Here is an 18,986-nt window from a genome sequence, read left to right as displayed (position 1 = left end):
AAAAAAATCGTGTCGTGTGTAGTGGGAACGCTCTCGTTTAAATTACATTGCCTACAAGGACGTTTTGTGTAGTTCGGGAAAAAAAATCATGTCGTGTGTAGTAGGAACGCTCTCGTTTTAAATTACATTGCCTACAAGGACATTTTGTGTAGTTTGGAAAAAAAAGTGTGTGTTGTTGTTGTTGTAGCGGCTTTAGCTTTCGCCGAATGGCGATAGCAGAATAAAGAAAAGATGTCTTTTTGTATCTGCTATACACCGTGGTGATGGTCTCTAGCTCTAGCCATGTTAAATTGGCTGGCTCGTCCTGAACCGCAGTCAACCATCGTGAGGACTTGTGCTTGGTCTTTAAAAGCAGAGAGAACCCTTTGAGGAACTGCCAGCTTGCTAGGCTGGTTAGGGTTAGCTGTTCTCCTCCCTGTTTATAGTCCCACAGCCAGACGCTAGTCTTCTCTCTGTTTAACGTCCCCTAGCCAGACCCTTTTTTTTTTTCGCTGATATTACAGTTCCCTCTACGAAACCTCTTTTTTCCAAGTTCTAGGCACCTACCTATTTTCCATTCTATTGTAGTTTTCTATACTTACTCTGCTACTCGGAAGGCAAGTTCGAAGTTATGTCGGCGTTGTTGAGGGGAGAGCTTGTCAAAGTCGAAGGCGTGTGGGTAGAAATGATGGATGAGAGCGCAAAACGCCATTCCGTCGTTCCACGAGGTGGAAAAGTTGTCTATTTGGACGTTCTGCGGAAATGGAAAGCAAAGAGGAGAATCAGGGAAAATCCCTAGGGAAAATGTGATGATGAGCCTTTAGAAAAAAAAATATATAGGTAATAATTCCGTAAATAATGTTTTAAAACCCAAGTTTTTAAAAAACATGTACTTGAAAATTCCTTTCTAATCCTACAGGTTTATTTGATACCATATCCACAGAGAAATTACCCAGCACTTAAATTAAAATAATACAGGCAATAAGAGAATAAGACTAATAAATAATGAATTACTTAAAATAAAATATAATAATCATAAAAATCAAAACAACATGAAATAATGTATTATTTGGGTTGCTAGTTAATAAAGTTAAGTATATGAATCCAGTTAATCCGTTAATACAGTTCATACATGAGAGAAATAGTTTTTTGATACATAAAAAGTTGATACATACCTACATGTACGTATATCTGGTTAGATAGGAAACACCTAAAAGGTGCATTTTCCATTGGGGAAACATTCGGAAACGAAAACGATTCCTGTGGCGCTATTTCAGTTTCCAAAAGAGAACCGTTTCCCTAAAAGTTTCCCGCAAGGGAATTACACCTCATCAGCCTCATCTGGTAATCACCTATGTTAGTTCATGCCAGTTTCAAAGTAACCAATGGATAAAACGAACACAATGAACATCAGCTAATTATTATTATTATTATTATTACCCTCAGTTTTGGTGACGTTTCCATTGGTAGTTGTCACTGCACTCGAGGTCTCCGAAGTACCTGTAACAGCAATGCACAATGAAACAGAAATGTTTTAAAAAGATAATATAACAGAGATGATATTGTCAATATCAATGTCCTCCATTTTTAAAAAATGGCTACACAAAAGATAAAGTACCTAGATCCTAGATAAACACTTGGTTTGCACGAGATCCAAGTATTTCATCACACACACTGAAGGCAAAACAATAAATAAAACAAGGGTACCTATAGTACTAGCATCTAATAATACATAGAATGGCCATTGGACAACTTTGGTTCATAATAATCTGTACATTTTTCAGGAGGCAAATTGGCAATGTAACTAACACTAGTACCTACAATACGAGTACATAGAATGGCCATTGGACAACTTTGGTTCATAATAATCTGTACATTTTTCAGGAGGCAAATTGGCAATGTAACTAACACTAGTACAATATTAGGGAAAAGAATCAACCTCAAACAAAGAGTATTTGCCATAAGCAAAATAAAATTTGATAAACTAAAAACTATTGAAACTATTTTCAAAGTTTTAATGGCAGGAAGTACAGATACATTATTAGACAATGAAATTGGGTTTAAATTATTTCAAAGAAAACTGGAAATATTTATGTACAAGTAATTTTTAATTGAATTCATAAAACGTTAGTCAAAATAGTAGGCAATGGCACAATAGTTATCAACATTAAAAGTAAAATTTTATTAAATAATTTGATGGATTTTATAGGTTTATAATGAAATTTGGGAAATTATTAATGATTTAGAATAATTCTATCACTCATTCATTTAATCAACTTTAAACCGACAAAGGCTTTTGATGAAAATATTAGTTAGTTTTGTTGAATATTTGTTTTATCATTTAAAAGAAATGGGCTCATTTTCACAAGTAGTATTTTTAATAACGAAAATATCACTTGGAAAAATACGATAATAGATTCGATATACCTAAAGAGAAGGAAGAATGTAACGGGTAACATTATCAAACAAACTGTAGTAGGTAGATAATGGAACAAACAAGTTACTAATCTAATAAAAAAAAGCATGTAAAAACAACAGAAACAAACTACACACAACACAATTAACAAAATCTGTCAAACAATTAAGAACATTTAACACAAAAAGAGTCAAACCCATTAAAAAAAAATCAAAACAGGTGAAGTTAAAAACTCAATTAGTTGGCAAAAAAGAAAAACGCATTAGAAATTTTGAAAAACGGAAAAATTGTTTCCCAAACACAAAAGAACTCACAAAAGTTTTTCTAGGTGTTTGGTAGTTTTGGCCAGATGATTTGTTACAATAAATGTTCAGTCTGAAATCTTGAAATCCGTGTCTTCCATACTAAACACTAGGCACCTACCTATTTTCCATTCTATTGTAGTTTTCTATACTTACTCTGCTACTCGGAAGGCAAGTTCGAAGTTATGTCGGCGTTGTTGAGGGGAAAGCTTGTCAAAGTCGAAGGCGTGTGGGTAGAAATGATGGATGAGAGCGCAAAACGCCATGCCGTCGTTCCACGAGGTGGAAAAGTTGTCTATTTGGACGTTCTGCGGAAATGGAAAGCAAAGAGGAGAATTACTTAGGGAAAATCCCTGTGATGATGAGCCTTTAGAAAAAAAATTATAGGTAATAATTCCGTAAATAATGTTTTAAAACCCAAGTTCTCAAAAAATAATATGTAAAAATTCCTTTCTAATCCTACAGATTTATTTGATACCATATCCACAGAGAGATTACCCACCACTTAAAATAATACAGGCAATAAGAGAATAAGACTAATAAATAATGAATTACTTAAAATAAAATATAATAATCATAAAAATCAAAACAACATGAAATAATGTATTATTTGGGTTGCTAGTTAATAAAGTTAAGTATATGAATCCAGTTAATCCGTTAATACAGTTCATACATGAGAGAAATAGTTTTTTGATACATAAAAAGTTGATACATACCTACATGTACGTATATCTGGTTAGATAGGAAACACCTAAATTACTACATGTGTCATAATTCAATATTTGGTTTTATTTACTCTCAAGGAACAAGCTATCAAATGCCTCATCTACATTGTCCAAGTTATCACTCAGGGGTACAACAGATTTACTAGCGGTGCTAGAACTCTTGCTGGTTTTGGTTTTCTTGAACTGTTTGAAGTTGTACTTGTTGATTTCTTTTTTACTACCTTCCGTATTCAAATAAGCTTCCACAGTTTTCTTTTTCTCGATCGTATCCGGAATGGCAGCTTCAAATTGTTTCGCAAAACTCAACGAATGCGATGATTTGGCTTTTGGTAAAAGTTTGCCTGGTCCAGCTGGTATTGGGCTGGATTTCTTTGGTGCCATGCGGTCTAAAACCATTTGGTGCCAGGATTCTGATTTTTGGAGGACAGATGGCATTTTCGGTGATGATGCTGGTGGTGACACAAAGCCTGCACTCGGCGACATACTGTTTGCATTTGGTGAGCTTGGTGGCAATTTCAAATGTTGTTTTGGTATCGAAGGCGTGGCAAGCGATTGATGAAATGGTTTAACAGGAACAAATGCCGTTTTCGACGATATTTTAAGCTGTGGTGTTTTGGTCAGTATCGGTGGAGCAGGGAATTGAGGTGATGAAGGTGTTGACAAATTCATATGGGGAGAATTCAATTTGTTGATTGGAGAATTATCGGAAATGGAACTTTGTGTGGAGCTTTGTGATAATTCCCCGTAGCCAAGGTTATGATGGTAGGTCGGAGAAATGCTTTTCCTACCTGGGCTATAGTGCAATTTATTTTGCATTGTTTGAGGAGAAATTTGTGAGATATAATTCATGTAGGAAATTTTACTGTCACCTCCTGAAGGTTTGGAATTAGTTTTGTTGACATTGGCAGGCGCATTGCTAATGATAGCTGGGTTGTTTCTAGGAGGAGGAGGTTGAGACGTAGCTCGCTCAAAGGATGTTATACTGTTAGCGACAAGTTTGTGTCGAGAGTCAACGAATTGGTCTGAAGGAATGGACTGATAATTCCGCTCTTGAGGAACATTTGAAGTATGGTTTCTGTAAGGATAACTCACTGGGGATATTACAGATGAAGGATAAACTGAGGATGAAGATTTCGAGCCAGTCAATGCGTACGGTGCATTGTTTGAAGAATAGATCGGATTATTAGAAAAATTCACATTGGGGTTATAATCATCTGAATGCATGTACATAGAATTAGGACGAGTCTTAGCAACATTGGAAGATTGCTGTTGAAGATGTGTTTGAGGAATTGATGGGGAGTTGTAATTGCCATCTCTATACGGTTGGAATCTATGAGAATCAGTTTGATAATTTGATTGTGTGAAGTCGGGCCCTTATCTGTCGTCTGCCTTCGTAGTCAGAACAGGCTTCCAACTGAAATTCAACAGGAAATAAAGTAAATTAGTACGCGAACATTTAAGAAACACACTACCATCACGTCATGTCACGTCAGAGCTCATGAGAAGTCAGAAAGGTTAAAGAGTCAGATCCTAGAAAATTCAACTCACTTTTCAACACTCCTGAAAGAATCTTTGTATGGGGTCTAGCGGGTTTCGAACACAATCAAATGTCTTCTGACAGTTTCATTTGTATTACAAGGCACAAGGTTCCCCATCCGTAGCACAAGCTCCGGCTTTTACGGATGGGTATACCAACCATTTGTTGAATATTTATTCGATTAAGAGATTTGTACCTACCGAAAAACTAATAAATGGAAACTTCATAAATAAATCACACATCACGCCATCTCTATACGGTGGGAATCTATGAGAATCAGTTTGATAATTTGATTGTGCTGATGATGTTGGATACTGTTGACCAGGTTGCACTTTACTTTGTTGAAAGTGTGAGCTTGATGTGTGAGGTGAGGGATATTGTTGATAAGAGTTATGTGTTTGAGACGAAGGTGTATAGTTTTGAAATGAGGTTTGGGGTAGTGATGAACTAGCAGAATAGTTCATAGGTTGTACGGTGACATTGGGTCGATTGACTGGGGTAGGATATACATAGGATGTGTTGGATGGAAGATTACTCGTGTCAATTGATCGGAAAGTAGAATCGTCACTAGGGAACTGGTTTTGAGAATGATTGTCATTGTACTGGTGTTGGGAAATGATGTTTTTCAGTACATTAGTGGATTCGTTGAAATGCTGCTTGTTAGTTTTATTTACAATGACTGCCTGCTGACATTGTTCCTTACCCATTACTCTACTCACAGCTACAGTTTGCGGTTCATAAGAAATGTTATCTACAACTGCAGGGGAGATGGGGGTAAAGTGTGAACCATTTTTGGTGCAAAGGGGAGACTTGTGAATTTCTACAACACTGGGCTCGTACGGTGAGATTTGACTTTCGTAAAATCCAGCTTGGTCGTTTTGTATTTGGAAGTTTCGAGGATTTTCATTATATCCTGAGGTATGTTCCTGATATGGAGAGAAAATCCCTGAATTATCGTGATAATCCCTAGAAGGTGAATCATACAATGAATGTTCTCTGTATGCATTTAGTCCTTGCTGAGGAGACATGACTTTGGGAATAGGTTTTTGATATTGAGGTTCAGGAAATTGTTTCTTTATAAACTGAGTTGGTTGACCATTTGAATGGGCTGGGGCCTGCGGTTTAGGGTACGGATAAACTGGTTGTACAATTGGTTTGTAGTTTTGGGGTACATCTGGTTTCTGAGGGATTGGTTTGAAATTGGTTTGTTGTGGAACAAAATTACGATGTGTAGTTGTACTAGTTGATGCAAATGTCCTATGTGAATCGGATTGTCTATCATGAGCATTGTTGTATTCGTTAGGGTTTAGATTGTTCTCAAAATTGTTGATCTTTGAGTTCACATTTTTTACTCCTACAGATTTAGGTTCCATGTTGATATTTTCAATCTTGTTGAACTTTTCACTTGCCATTTGTTTAACAGTTCCTGTGTAAGATGTTTTAGTTTGTGGTATAGATTCTACTTTGTTGACTGCTTGGAAGGGAGATTTGATAGCGTGTGTAAAGTTTTGTGTAGGTTTTGTTTGGACAACGAGTGATCCTGTCACTACATTGCTATGCTCTTCATTGCTCATCCAAGGTAGTCTATTATTCTGATTCATCTTCTCTTCACTTTTTTGCCAAAATAGTTTAGCTTGAGATTTTTTAGGTTGAACTGCAGGTACATTTTGTTTCTCAGCGTTTTCAAATGTTGTTTTAATGCAGCTGAAGCGATTGCTCCAATGTGCACCACCTCTGGCAGCAGAGTTATAACATTTCGTATCTTCGGTGTTGTTCTTTTTGAGAAAGGCTAAAAATTTGAAATCGTTTTCTGTTTTAGGTACAAACGTTGGTGTTTTGTTTTTCAACCTGTCCTCATTAGTGAGCTCATCGCCTGAGGAATAATATTTCATATTCTTTGGAATATCTATCGTATTGGATCTTTTCATTTTAATCTTTTTGTTGCTTCGAATCAACTGTTTCGATTTCATTTCATTTTTAGCAAACTTGAGTAATTTCCTTGCATTCCGTATGTTATTTCCTCCGTTATTTTCGTCATCATCACTGGAAATATCACCATCTTCAGCATCATCTACCATTTGATTTGTTTCCCGGAGTGTTAATGTTGCTACTAGTGGCTTTATACCTGGTTCATTAGATTCAACCGTATAAACATCAGGACTATAATTCACACTTTTGTAGTTTTTGACGTTGGGATTTTCAATATGAACTATATCATTGGATTGGTCTAGTCTGGGGGACATAACACTATTATTAATATAGCTATTGTCTAAACTCGATTGTTTTTGAAACTGCTTAGCATTTTCGTTTTTACTGCTGTCTACACTTCTTTGTTTCAGTATACTTTGCTGTTTTCCTACGTTATTAGTTGTTCTATTGCTATCAAGAATATCTTTTTGAAAGTGTATTACATTTTTGTTATTGTTAATACTATTATTTAAATTCGCGGATTGTTTATTATATTGTTGGACTTCATTTTGTAAATTGTTTACTGTATTTGTTTGATTCTTTATTCCTACATTGTTAGTTCTAACCGGACTGACGTGGTCATCACATTGATCAAGAAAACTTCTGAAACTCCCCCAAGAATATCTTTTTGAAAGTGTATTACATTTTTGTTATTGTTAATACTATTATTTAAATTCGCGGATTGTTTATTATATTGTTGGACGTCATTTTGTAAATTGTTTACAAGTGTGTTTGGTTGATTCTTTATTCCTACATTGTTAGTTCTAACCGGACTGACGTGGTCATCACATTGATCAAGAAAACCTCTGACACTCCCCATGTCATCTTGTGTTCCAGCTATGGAGTGCCGATTTTTGTGATATTTTCTGGGGGGTGGTGTTGGTATAGTTTGTTCAGATCTTGTGTTCCAGCTATGGAGTGCCGATTTTTGTGATATTTTCTGGGGGGTGGTGTTGGTATAGTTTGTTCATTGCTTTCGTTAGTGTTTTTCACATTCAGAAAAGATTTTAGCTTATTCATTAATCCCTGTACATTGTCTTTGTTATTGGTTTTACTTAGTTCGTTTTCCAGTCTGGCTAATGTTATCTGTACTTCTGTCATTAATTCTTTCTCTTTGTTTTCGTTTTTGTCGCTACTGAATTGTTTATCAACGGGTCTACTAGTTTCGATCTGATCTTCGCTAGATTCGGTTCCAGAATCATTGATGACTTTAACATCATCCTCATCACTGTCGTCGTTTTCACCAAGATAAACGCCTTTTGCTGTCATCGCTGTGGAGTCTGTGTGACATAAGAGTTATCAGAACGAGAAATAAGAGCATCGGGTTGAATATAACATCATGAACGGATTTAAAATTTTGACCCTTGCCAATTTTTTTCTCCAAACGAGTATTACTCGTGTGTCCGTTCGTTTTATACCCAAAAATAAATAAATATGAAGTCAGTGTTTTTATAATGAAAATCTTAAATCTATTCTGAATTCAAGGTTGAGAGAAGAATGGAAAGAAACGGAGAAAGAAGATTAGAGCTAGACAGAAACAGTGGAATACTGTGTGGAAACGTGATCATTGGTGATTGGTTATCCAAAAGTAAAGTCGTCTTCTCACAAGATTGATTGGAGAAGGAGAGCTTTCAAATTTCCCATTCCCATGTGCTCATTTGATTAATCCTTTGGTGATTTTCTACTGTAAAGGTAGAAACACACGGCTGTCCTGAACGAATTACTACAATATTATGGGAAAACTTTGAACTACATCTTTCTCACACCCCATGACTTCACGTTACGTGACGCGATGGTAGTGTGTTTCTACGTTTAGAGTCATCTGAACGCACGCGGTGCGGCAGTGCGCCAGGCCAAGTCCTATCAAGTTTCCACACAGATATTAACAAGATGGTAAACTTTGATGCCAAGAACAGACTGTCGGTCCTGATCTGGTAAAGATTTTATGGCAGTCCGACGGAACTTTGTTAAGAACTAAGAGAAGCGGGGTTGCAATGTTGATGAATGAACAAATAAACAAGAGCGTCCATAATAGAGGAATTTCACCTAGAAGGGTTATAGATTTTGCCTGGATATCATAGAAAAGAATTTCAAAAGAATTTTTATAGAAAAAAATTTGCTTGACAAAGATTCCCCATTTTTGAATTTATTGCAAAATAAATACAGGTTGACCTTGAAGCCTTTGTTTACTAATGTGAATGTTGCCAAATTTGGCATGTTTTTCGTCACATTTAATTGAAATTCGTAGTTCTGTGTTACCTTGTGACTCTTGGCAACATTGAATTTCGTTCTTTTTCACTTTTTTGACACAAGATTACTTCCGTGTTTCATTTGTGTTTTTTTTTCTTTTTTTTTTTTTCAATTTCATATAGGTAAGGTAAGGTGCTTCGGTAAGGTGTATCCAAATATAGATAGCCGACCATGTGTGGACACAGCTTTGGTGCAAATTAATCAAGGGAATTTCTGGACTATCGATTTGCAGTACGATCTAGCTGTAAATATCCTCCAAAGAAATTTGCGATTAATAATAATAATCAAGAGGGCTCTGATTTTTTTTTTTCTGAACTGTGATAGATAGTTCATCAATGAATTGCGAATTTTCAATTTTTTTTTTAATAGAGTAAAATAGTAGGTAAATTGTAGTACACAATAGTAAACAAGGAAATGTTGGACTATCCGTGTAGCTCTAAACATTCCGTGAGTGTGACAACCCCAAAATGCAAGTTCTCATTTCAGGTTATAGAAATATGGGCGGGCCACATGCCCCGCCCTCCAGAGGATGACCCCGGGGGTTGAAACTTACCATTATTCTCAGCCATGACGTCACGAAGTCGGGCCCTTATCTGTCGTCTGCCTTCGTAGTCAGAACAGGCTTCCAACTGAAATTCAACAGGAAATAAAGTAAATTAGTACGCAAACATTTAAGAAATCACGTCATGTCACGTCAGAGCTCGGGAGAAGTCAGAAAGGTTAAAGAGTCAGATCCTAAAAAATTCAACTCACTTTTCAACACTCCTGAAAGAATCTTTGTAGGCACGCCAGGTTTTTTCGCTAGACTCGGTCTCGCGAGACCATTCTCTACGGAGTCTGCCAATTTCGTAGAGTAGTGTACAACTGTACACAGGTCATAGAACACTCTACCGAGAGTATACGAGTATTACAAGGCACAAAGTTCCCCATCCGTGGCACAAGCTCCGGCTTTTACGGATGGGTATACCATTTGTTGAATATTTATTCGATTAAAAGATTTTTACCTACCGAAAAACTAATAAATGGGAACTTCATAAATGAATTGTTAGTTGTATGTATTATTCTTTAACCCATCAAATATACGAGACCTTGTTTAGACTCCTGGGGTAAAGGGATTTTTCAGTCCTATTCGGGCAGGATAAACAAGGTATATTCTATTCTATCACTCACCAAAATCCTCAGTTGGGCCTCGTCAGAGATGAGTTCGATGTCGGACAGGTCTAACTTCTGACGAAAGTCACTGCGGTCGCTTGTTGTGGTGGCCTGTGGATCAGACGAAACAAATTGCAACTCATTAAATAAAGTTTTGGTAGAAATGAGAAAAAACATATACGAAATTTGTGATGGAATATGGTATCAAGAGAAGACGAATGATAGAAGAGGGAATAGGGAAGGGGAGGGAGGGAATAGAATAGGGAAAACAAAGATTAAGTCTGGTAGTACATACAAGCAGAAATTCATTTATTTATTTTGAATGAGTACTTGTTATTTAGCGACCAGTAGCAACCAGACCATTTGCAGTAACCAAATAAATGGTGAATTTGCTTCAAGTGATCTTCCAACACATGGAGAACTTTCTGCAGCGAAAAAGTTGATTGCAACTTTAATAACAGGGTCAATGACCTCCTGTCATGTAGGTCAAGGTCGATGACCTCAAAACATATTTCGTGTTGAGGTCTCCCCTTATAACTAGTTTACCCCCCTCTCCTCAACTATGTATCAAAGTGCTATCCGGCTACCCCCACTAGTAGACGGGGTAGATCCTTTAGAGGGGCAAATCAGAAGAAGGTAAACCCTTGGAGAGGTAAAAGAGGAGAAGGAGAATCCTTTGGCAGGGTAAAGGAGGAGAAGGTAAATCCCTTGGAGAGGTAAAGGAGGAGAAGGTAAATCCCTTGGAGAGGTAAAGGAGGAGAAGGTAAATCCCTTGGAGAGGTAAAGGAGGGAAGACGAATCCTTTGGACGGGTAAAGAAAGGAGGAGAAGGTAAATCCCTTGGAGGGGTAAAGGAGGGAAGACGAATCCTTTGGCAGGGTAAAGGAGGAGAAGGTAAATCCCTTGGAGAGATAAAGGAGGGAAGACGAATCCTTTGGACGGGTAAAGGAGGAGAAGGCGAACCCCTTGGAGGGGTAAAGGAGGGGAAGGTAGGGGTAGGGGTGGAAGGAAGTTTAATGATGTCTGTGGCCATCAAAAAACACGCTAGGGTAATTAAAGCTTTGAGAGAAGTGGAGTAAGGTCGCTATAAAGAATATCATCAATGAAAAGTTGAAACAAAAGAGTTATCGGATTATTAGAAAAATTCACATTGGGGTTATAATCATCTGAATGCATGTACATAGAATTAGGACGAGTCTTAGCAACATTGGAAGGTTGCTGTTGAAGATGTGTTTGAGGAATTGATGGGGAGTTGTAATTGCCATCTCTATACGGTGGGAATCTATGAGAATCAGTTTGATAATTTGATTGTGCTGATGATGTTGGATACTGTTGACCAGGTTGCACTTTACTTTGTTGAAAGTGTGAGCTTGATGTGTGAGGTGAGGGATATTGTTGATAAGAGTTATGTGTTTGAGACGAAGGTGTATAGTTTTGAAATGAGGTTTGGGGTAGTGATGAACTAGCAGAATAGTTCATAGGTTGTACGGTGACATTGGGTCGATTGACTGGGGTAGGATATACATAGGATGTGTTGGATGGAAGATTACTCGTGTCAATTGATCGGAAAGTAGAATCGTCACTAGGGAACTGGTTTTGAGAATGATTGTCATTGTACTGGTGTTGGGAAATGATGTTTTTCAGTACATTAGTGGATTCGTTGAAATGCTGCTTGTTAGTTTTATTCACAATGACTGCCTGCTGACATTGTTCCTTACCCATTACTACTGAAATTCAACAGGAAATAAAGTAAATTAGTACGCGAACATTTAAGAAACACACTACCATCACGTCATGTCACGTCAGAGCTCATGTCAGAAAGGTTAAAGAGTCAGATCCTTAAAAATTCAACTCACTTTTCAACACTCCTGAAAGAATCTTTGTATGGGGTCGAGCGGGTTTCGAACACAATCAAATGTGTTCTGACAGTTTCATTTGTCCATACACGGTGAGTTTTTGAGTCAGCTATGTTCATACATTCCTAGGGTGTATCATGCCCATGATTAGTTCACCGGGTATGGAGTTGATATTCAAAGGTGACTTGGAAAAGTTCATACTGGATAAATATTCACGCAACTTAATGTCAGAAAAATTAATGTTCTTAATTGTAGGCACACCAGGTTTTTTCGCTAGACTTGGTCTCGCGAGACCATTCTCTACGGAGTCTGCCAAGTTCGTAGAGTAGTGTACTAAGGTCATAAAGGGCTCTACCGAGAGTATAGAGCGCTCGATGATCTTAGTAAACTACTCTACGAACTTGGTAGACTCTGTAGAGAGTGGTCTTACGAGACCAAGTCTAGCGAAAAAGTCTACAGTGTATTGGCACCTTAATACGAGTATTACACATCTAGACTGCAACTTGTTGCATACGGCAGTTTTCATGTTGATGGCTACATAGTCTTATGGGCCTGTTCACACTTGAACTTGAAGTTTAAGCGTGAACAGGCCCATAAGACTATGTAGCCATCAACATGAAAACTGCCGTATACTACAAGTTGCAGTCCAGATGTGAAATCCGCCTTACAAGGCACAAGGTTCCCCTTCCGTGGCACAAGCTCCGGCTTTTACGGATGGGTATACCAACCATTTGTTGAATATTTATTTGATTAAGAGATTTGTACCTACCGAAAAACTAATAAATCGAAACTTCATAAATAAATCACACATCACTTTTTCTAGTTAAGCAAGGTCTTTTTACTGAATTGTTAGTTGTATCAGTTGTATGTGTTATTTTTTAACCCATCAAATATACGAGACCTTGTTTAGACTGCTGGGGTAAAGGGACTTTTCAGTCCTATTCGGGCAGGATAAACAAGGTATATTCTATTCTATTCTATCACTCACCAATATCCTCAGTTGGGCCTCGTCAGAGATGAGTTCGATGTCGGACAGGTCTAACTTCTGACGAGAGTCACTGCGGTCGCTTGTTGTGGTGGCCTGTGGATCAGACGAAACAAATTGCAACTCATTAAATAAAGTTTTGGTAGAAATGAGAAAAAAACATATACGAAATTTGTGATGGAATATGGTATCAAGAGAAGACGAATGATAGAAGAGGGAATAGGGAAGGGAAGGGAGGGAATAGAATAGGGAAGGGAAAACAAAGAATAAGTCTGGTAGTACATACAAGCAGAAATTCGTTTATTTATTTTGAATGAGTACCTACTTCTAATTTTGCAACCAGACCATTTGCAGTAACCAAATGGTGAATTTGCTTCAAGTGATCTTGGAACGAAGGGGAATTATTATTAATTAGATTCATATTAGACACCCAAATTAGATAATGGCTTACCTTATTTTATATAGTTGACTAGGGTTCTTAGTTGGGGATTATGCCTACGGGGAAGCCTACGAGTGAGGCGAAACTCGAGTCGGTGTAAATAATAATCCCCAACTAAGAACCCTAGTCAACTATAAAATAAGGTAAGCCATTATCAAGTGATCTTCCAGCTCATGGAGAACTTTTTGCAGCAAAAAAGTTGATTGCAACTTCAATACATAACAGGGTCAATGACCTCCTGTCTTGTAAGTCAAGGTCGATGACCTCAAAACATATTTCGTGTTGAGGTCTCCCCTTAACTAGTTTACCCCCCTCTCCTCAACTGTGTATCAAAGTGGTATCCCGCTACCCCCATTTGTAGACGGGACAGATCCTTTAGAGGGGCAAATCAGAAGAAGGTAAGCCCTTGGAGAGGTAAAGGAGGGAAGACGAATCCTTTGGCAGGGTAAAGGAGGAGAAGGCGAACCCCTTGGAGGGGTAAAGGAGGGGAAGGTAAACCCTTGGAGGGGTAAAGGAGGGGAAGGTAAGGGGTAAGGGTGGAAGGAAGTTTAATGATGTCTGTGGCCATCAAAAAACACGCAAAGGTAATTAAAGCTTTACTAGAAATGGAGTAATGTCGGTACAAAGAATACCATCAATGAAATGTTGAAACAAAAGAGTTCAATCTTCATACAGTATTCACTAATAAAACTACCTCGGTGGTGTAGTGGTCAAGGCGCTCGCCTGGTAAACAGGAGGGCGTGGGTTCAATCCCAGCGGAGGTATGGAATTTTTTCCTCAATATAATTTGAGAATTTGACCACAATAATAGTAGTAGCCTACTGCTGGAGTAAAGGGAATTTTCAGTCCTATGCGAGCAGTATAAATAAGCACTATTATTATTAGCTTCCTTGTTATTAGTCTAGCAAAGATGCCAGCGCCAGCCTAGTTAGCTTTGAGGGTAGCGCGTCTGCCTTGTAAGCGCTAGGTTGCTTGTTCGATTTCCGCCCGCGGCGAGTTTTACTTTTACCCTAAAGCCCTAAACAGATAAGGTTTGTTCTAGGTAAACTCGTGGTGGTGTGTTTTTTTTTTTCCCGGACCCATTTGGCCTGATTCAAACCCCATCTGTTTCTAGTCCCAGAGTAACGGCTGGCAGAAGAGCCAGGACCAAAGCAGTCACTGAAAACGTGGTTTCCTTAAAACGTAGTACCACAAAACGTGAAAACGTGGTACCACAGAAAACGCGTTTACCACAGAAAAATATTATTTTGACATATTATTATGTCCGGAGATTTTATTTCTTTCTTTTTTTTTTTTAATAATTAAGTACCTAAATTGCCTGACAAAACACGAGTTGGTTGAATTTTTACATTTACCTACCTACGAAAAATTATCGAAATAAAAGCACAAAAAGCAATACCTTTCAATAGTAGAAGCACCAGACGGCAGCACGAAGCTAAAAATCAAACAACCAAAAACAACCACGGCTACAAAAAGGACAAAATGAGAACAATTACCACTAGGTACTTTAAATGACCGAAAAACCTTTTCACAAAAATTAGAAGACACCAAAATATCTGTCAAACAATAGGGGTCCAAAAAACTAATTGGGAAAACTTCTTTTTCAGATTTTTTAGCTATAATTTTACTTCAATTTAGAAAAAAAAATTAACGAAAATTTACGAAAATCAACAGGCGCCCAAAAAACAAATTTTATTCACAATTTTTTTTCCACACTTTTTTTCTGACAAAACTGCCTCTCACACTAACAACAGCTGGCGATATGGGTGATTTACGTCGACCGAAGTGCCCAAAATAGGCGAGAAGACGAAGTTTCGAACTCTCGGTTCTATTTTTGAGTTCCTACTCCTCAGCGCTCTTCGTTTTTCGCGTGCTATTTCGACAAGTCGACAGCGAGCGTGAATTTTCACGGGCGCATGCGTAAAGGGTGATTTTATTGTTTGTTATTATAGCTATTATTATTTAAAACATTATTTTATTATTATTCGATTTTTTTTTCTTTTTAGTTAGAGAGATCTACGGATGTGTGGGTCACGTGATTTGGGACCCTTTGTAGTGGCGAAGCTCGGGCGGGAACCGAAAGCATTGTGTGTCTTATGAAAATAAGGACTTAGCTATTAGGCCAATCTTGACGAGTACAAATTTTTGTCGATGGTGGGATTCGAACCCGGGACCTTCTGCATGGCAAGCAAGCGCGTTACCACTGGACCAACCGTATACAGCCAGACTAGTTAGTTAGCTTGGTAGCGCGTCTGCCTTGTAAGCGCTAGGTTGCTTGTTCGATTTCCGCCCGCGGCGGTGCGATTCTAGCGCTTCCCGCCCGGAGAGGGAATCGCACCCGCGACAGATAAGGTTCGTTCTCGGAACGGCTGGCTTTCTCCTATCCTGTCTTCCTTATCCGGAAAAATCTGACATCATTTTGGAACAGTTTATCTATTGATTTGTGGATTGATTTGTTGTGGAAAGGCTAGAGAATAGATAGAGGAAAGGCTAGAGAGGCCAACAAGATGGCCAACAACGGTATTTCACAAGAACCTACATACATAAATATTTGGAATTTTTGGACTGGAGGCTAGAGTCCAATATAGTGTGTTGCATCGAGTGGCCTTTAGAGCATGAGTTGTGTGAGGGAGGCCCATCTGAGCCTCTCTCCGATGAGGACATTGTTGTTGCGATGAAGTCTATTGGCATGCTTCAATGTTTGACAGAACATGAAAGGCATGCGTGTATGTTTGTAGGTACGTTTGTTTGGCATGTGCCCAGATGCTTATCGCCAAGTGATAACAGAGAGAGAGAAGGGAGAGAGATGAGAGATCGCTGATTAATTTTGATGAGTGTATCTAAAGAGGGTGGAGGGGGAGTGAGAGAGAGAGGCTGAGTTCGATGATCCCTAATGTAATGAGTAGAAAGAGAGGGAGAAATTAAAAAGAAGAGAGAGAGAGAGAGATGAAAAAATTAGGAGAGAAAGAGAGAACCAGAGGAAAATTTAAGACTAATTTCCAAGATGGGTAGAGAAATTCAAAGAAAGAGAGAGGGAGAGAGAGAGAGGGAGGGAGAGAAAGGTAGAGGAAAATCTGAGATAAATTTCCAAGAAGGACAGAAGTAAGATGGCCAACAAAGCAAAGTAATACTTTGTTGGAGTGTGTATCACACTTGTTGTTTGGTGGATGTAACAATTTTACTGTTCTCATGGCAAATCCATAGTTTTGTATTAACCGATGAAAATTTATTCTTCAAATATGAAACTTATTCCTATGTATGTTCATCAGCAGATAGAAATTTTGTAATTAGTATCTAGGGACCTCAAAACGTGTTTTTTGGCACAATAAAAAGGGCTGATTCTCACATGCCAGATTGAAAAAAATCCCAAATTTCGAAATAAAATTGGGGATTTGAAATTGTGGGAAAAAAATCCCAGAGTTTCTAAAATTAGGGATTTAAAATTAGAGAAAAAAAAATCTCAGCGTTTCTTATGCACGAGTTAAAACTCTTAGACGATTACCTAATGAGAGTATTTATAGTCCCACCCCCCTCTAGGCAAATGTTTTAGTCCAGAATTCGTCATACACGAGCTAAATTAATACCTAATCTGATGGGAATTTATACAGCCCCCTCACCCCCTGTAGACCGCCTGGGCTGACTGGGCCCTTGGAGACCCTTAGAGCCTCCCACCTTTACGGGGTACGCGGGTTTGAAATTTGCTTTTGAGTCTGATAGATAGTTTGAGTTTGATAGATAGTTTGAGCTTGATAGATAGTTTGAGTTTGATAGAGAGAACTGTAACCACGGAGGTCTCATCGTCCTCATAATATTGAAGAGAGCACAGGATAGGAGAAAGCCAGCCGTTCCGAGAACTGTTCCCCAAGGCAGGGGCGATGCCCTTCAAGCTAATTGGCTGGATAAGGGATATGGTTGAAATTGGTTTATAACCCATTTCCGAGCACACAGCAAAAGTGGCAGAAATATTTATTGAACAAACTCATTAACTCAACGATTTTGCTCTTGGTTTATAAGTTTTTTTCCCCCCGAAATTTTGGAAACATATTAAACACCTAACAACCTAACCTTAGTAAGAGATAACAATGGGAAAATTCCCCCCTCTAGGCAAATGTTTTAGTCCAGAATTCGTCATACACGAGCTAAATTAATACCTAATCTGATGGGAATTTATACAGCCCCCTCCCCCCCTGTGGACCGCCTGGGCTGACTGGGCCCTTGGGGGCCATATGAGCCTCCCACCTTTACGGGGTACGCGGGTTTGAAATTTGCTTTTGAGTTTGATAGAGGGAACTGGAACCACGGAGGTCCCCATAATATTGAAGAGAGCACAGGATAGGAGAAAGCCAGCCGATCCGAGAACTGTTCCCCAAGGCAGGGGCGATGCCCTTCAAGCTAGGAGAAAGCCAGCCGTTCCGAGAACTGTTCCCCAAGGGAGGGGCGATGCCCTTCAAGCTAGGAGAAAGCCAGCCGTTCCGAGAACTGTTCCCCAAGGCAGGGGCGATGCCCTTCAAGCTAATTGGCTGGATAGGGTATATGGTTGAAATTGGTTTATAACCCATTTCCGAGCACACAACAAAAGTGGCAGAAATATGTATTGAACAAACTCATTAACTCAACGATTTTGCTCTTGGTTTATAAGTTTTTTTTCCCTGAAATTTTGGAAACATATTAAACACCTATGGGACCCCTTGATGTCCAGATTTAGGGGTCGATCCGCCCCGCCAAGTCAAGAAAGTTTGACCGTAAGGAATTAGGAACATCAAAGCGGCCGTTTTGCTGCGTGAATTCTACCAGTGCACTGAACTACCAAGATGTGACCTCCGAATTTTCGGCTCATCCTGTATTCGGTGTAACTATATAGTGCACGTAAAAACCCCGACAAATCTTGACATGAACTTGAAATGTTATGTTACATGCTTTCTTCATAAAAAGAAATAATAAACATCATTCAGTGAATTGAAGAGTGTGGCGAACAACAGAAATGAGTGGCTTCACAGACAAGGCCTAGCCTTTAGATACTGATGATGATTAAACACCTATAGGACCCCTTGATGTTCAGATTTAGGGATCGATCCGCCCCGCCAAGTCAAGAAAGTTTGACCGTAAGGAATTAGGAAGCTCGAAGCGGCAGTTTTGCTGCGTGAATTCTACCAGTTCACTGAACTACCAAGATGTGACCTCCGAATTTTCGGCTCATCCTGTATTCGGTGTAACTATGTAGTGCACGTAAAAACCCCGACAAATCTTGACATGAACTTGAAATTTTATGTTACATGCTTTCTTCATAAAAAGAAATAATACCTACTAATAATAACATAATAAGAAATAATATTTGGATATTTTATAAACAAAGCGGTTCACGTTCACACAAAGAGATT

The 18,986-nt window shown here is 38.5% G+C and overlaps 2 protein-coding genes across 2 annotated transcripts in view; both read right to left on the bottom strand.

Annotated features, from left to right (window-relative positions):
- LOC108253423 (smoothelin-like protein 1) overlaps nt 1–1,443 on the bottom strand; it is an 11,290-nt gene extending 9,847 nt beyond the window's left edge. Inside the window, exons 1-2 of the mRNA XM_026829358.1 lie at nt 1,420–1,443; nt 582–733 (exon numbers count right to left, since the gene is read on the bottom strand). Of these exons, the coding sequence (XP_026685159.1) occupies nt 582–733; nt 1,420–1,443 (176 nt within the window). The remainder of the gene's footprint in view (nt 1–581; nt 734–1,419) is intronic.
- LOC103517151 (uncharacterized protein DDB_G0283357-like) overlaps nt 1–18,986 on the bottom strand; it is a 35,306-nt gene that overhangs the window by 2,365 nt on the left and 13,955 nt on the right. The window contains exons 3-8 of the mRNA XM_017447349.2: nt 13,173–13,265; nt 9,731–9,806; nt 7,827–8,207; nt 7,552–7,752; nt 5,210–7,351; nt 3,453–4,735 (exon numbers count right to left, since the gene is read on the bottom strand). Of these exons, the coding sequence (XP_017302838.1) occupies nt 3,486–4,735; nt 5,210–7,351; nt 7,552–7,752; nt 7,827–8,207; nt 9,731–9,806; nt 13,173–13,265 (4,143 nt within the window). The 3' untranslated portion in view covers nt 3,453–3,485. The remainder of the gene's footprint in view (nt 1–3,452; nt 4,736–5,209; nt 7,352–7,551; nt 7,753–7,826; nt 8,208–9,730; nt 9,807–13,172; nt 13,266–18,986) is intronic.

The sequence above is a fragment of the Diaphorina citri genome, unplaced genomic scaffold (assembly GCF_000475195.1).
Source record: "Diaphorina citri unplaced genomic scaffold, Diaci psyllid genome assembly version 1.1 scaffold1765, whole genome shotgun sequence".
NCBI classification, from domain to species: Eukaryota; Metazoa; Arthropoda; class Insecta; order Hemiptera; family Psyllidae; genus Diaphorina; species Diaphorina citri.
This window is presented reverse-complemented; position numbering and strand designations above follow the sequence as displayed.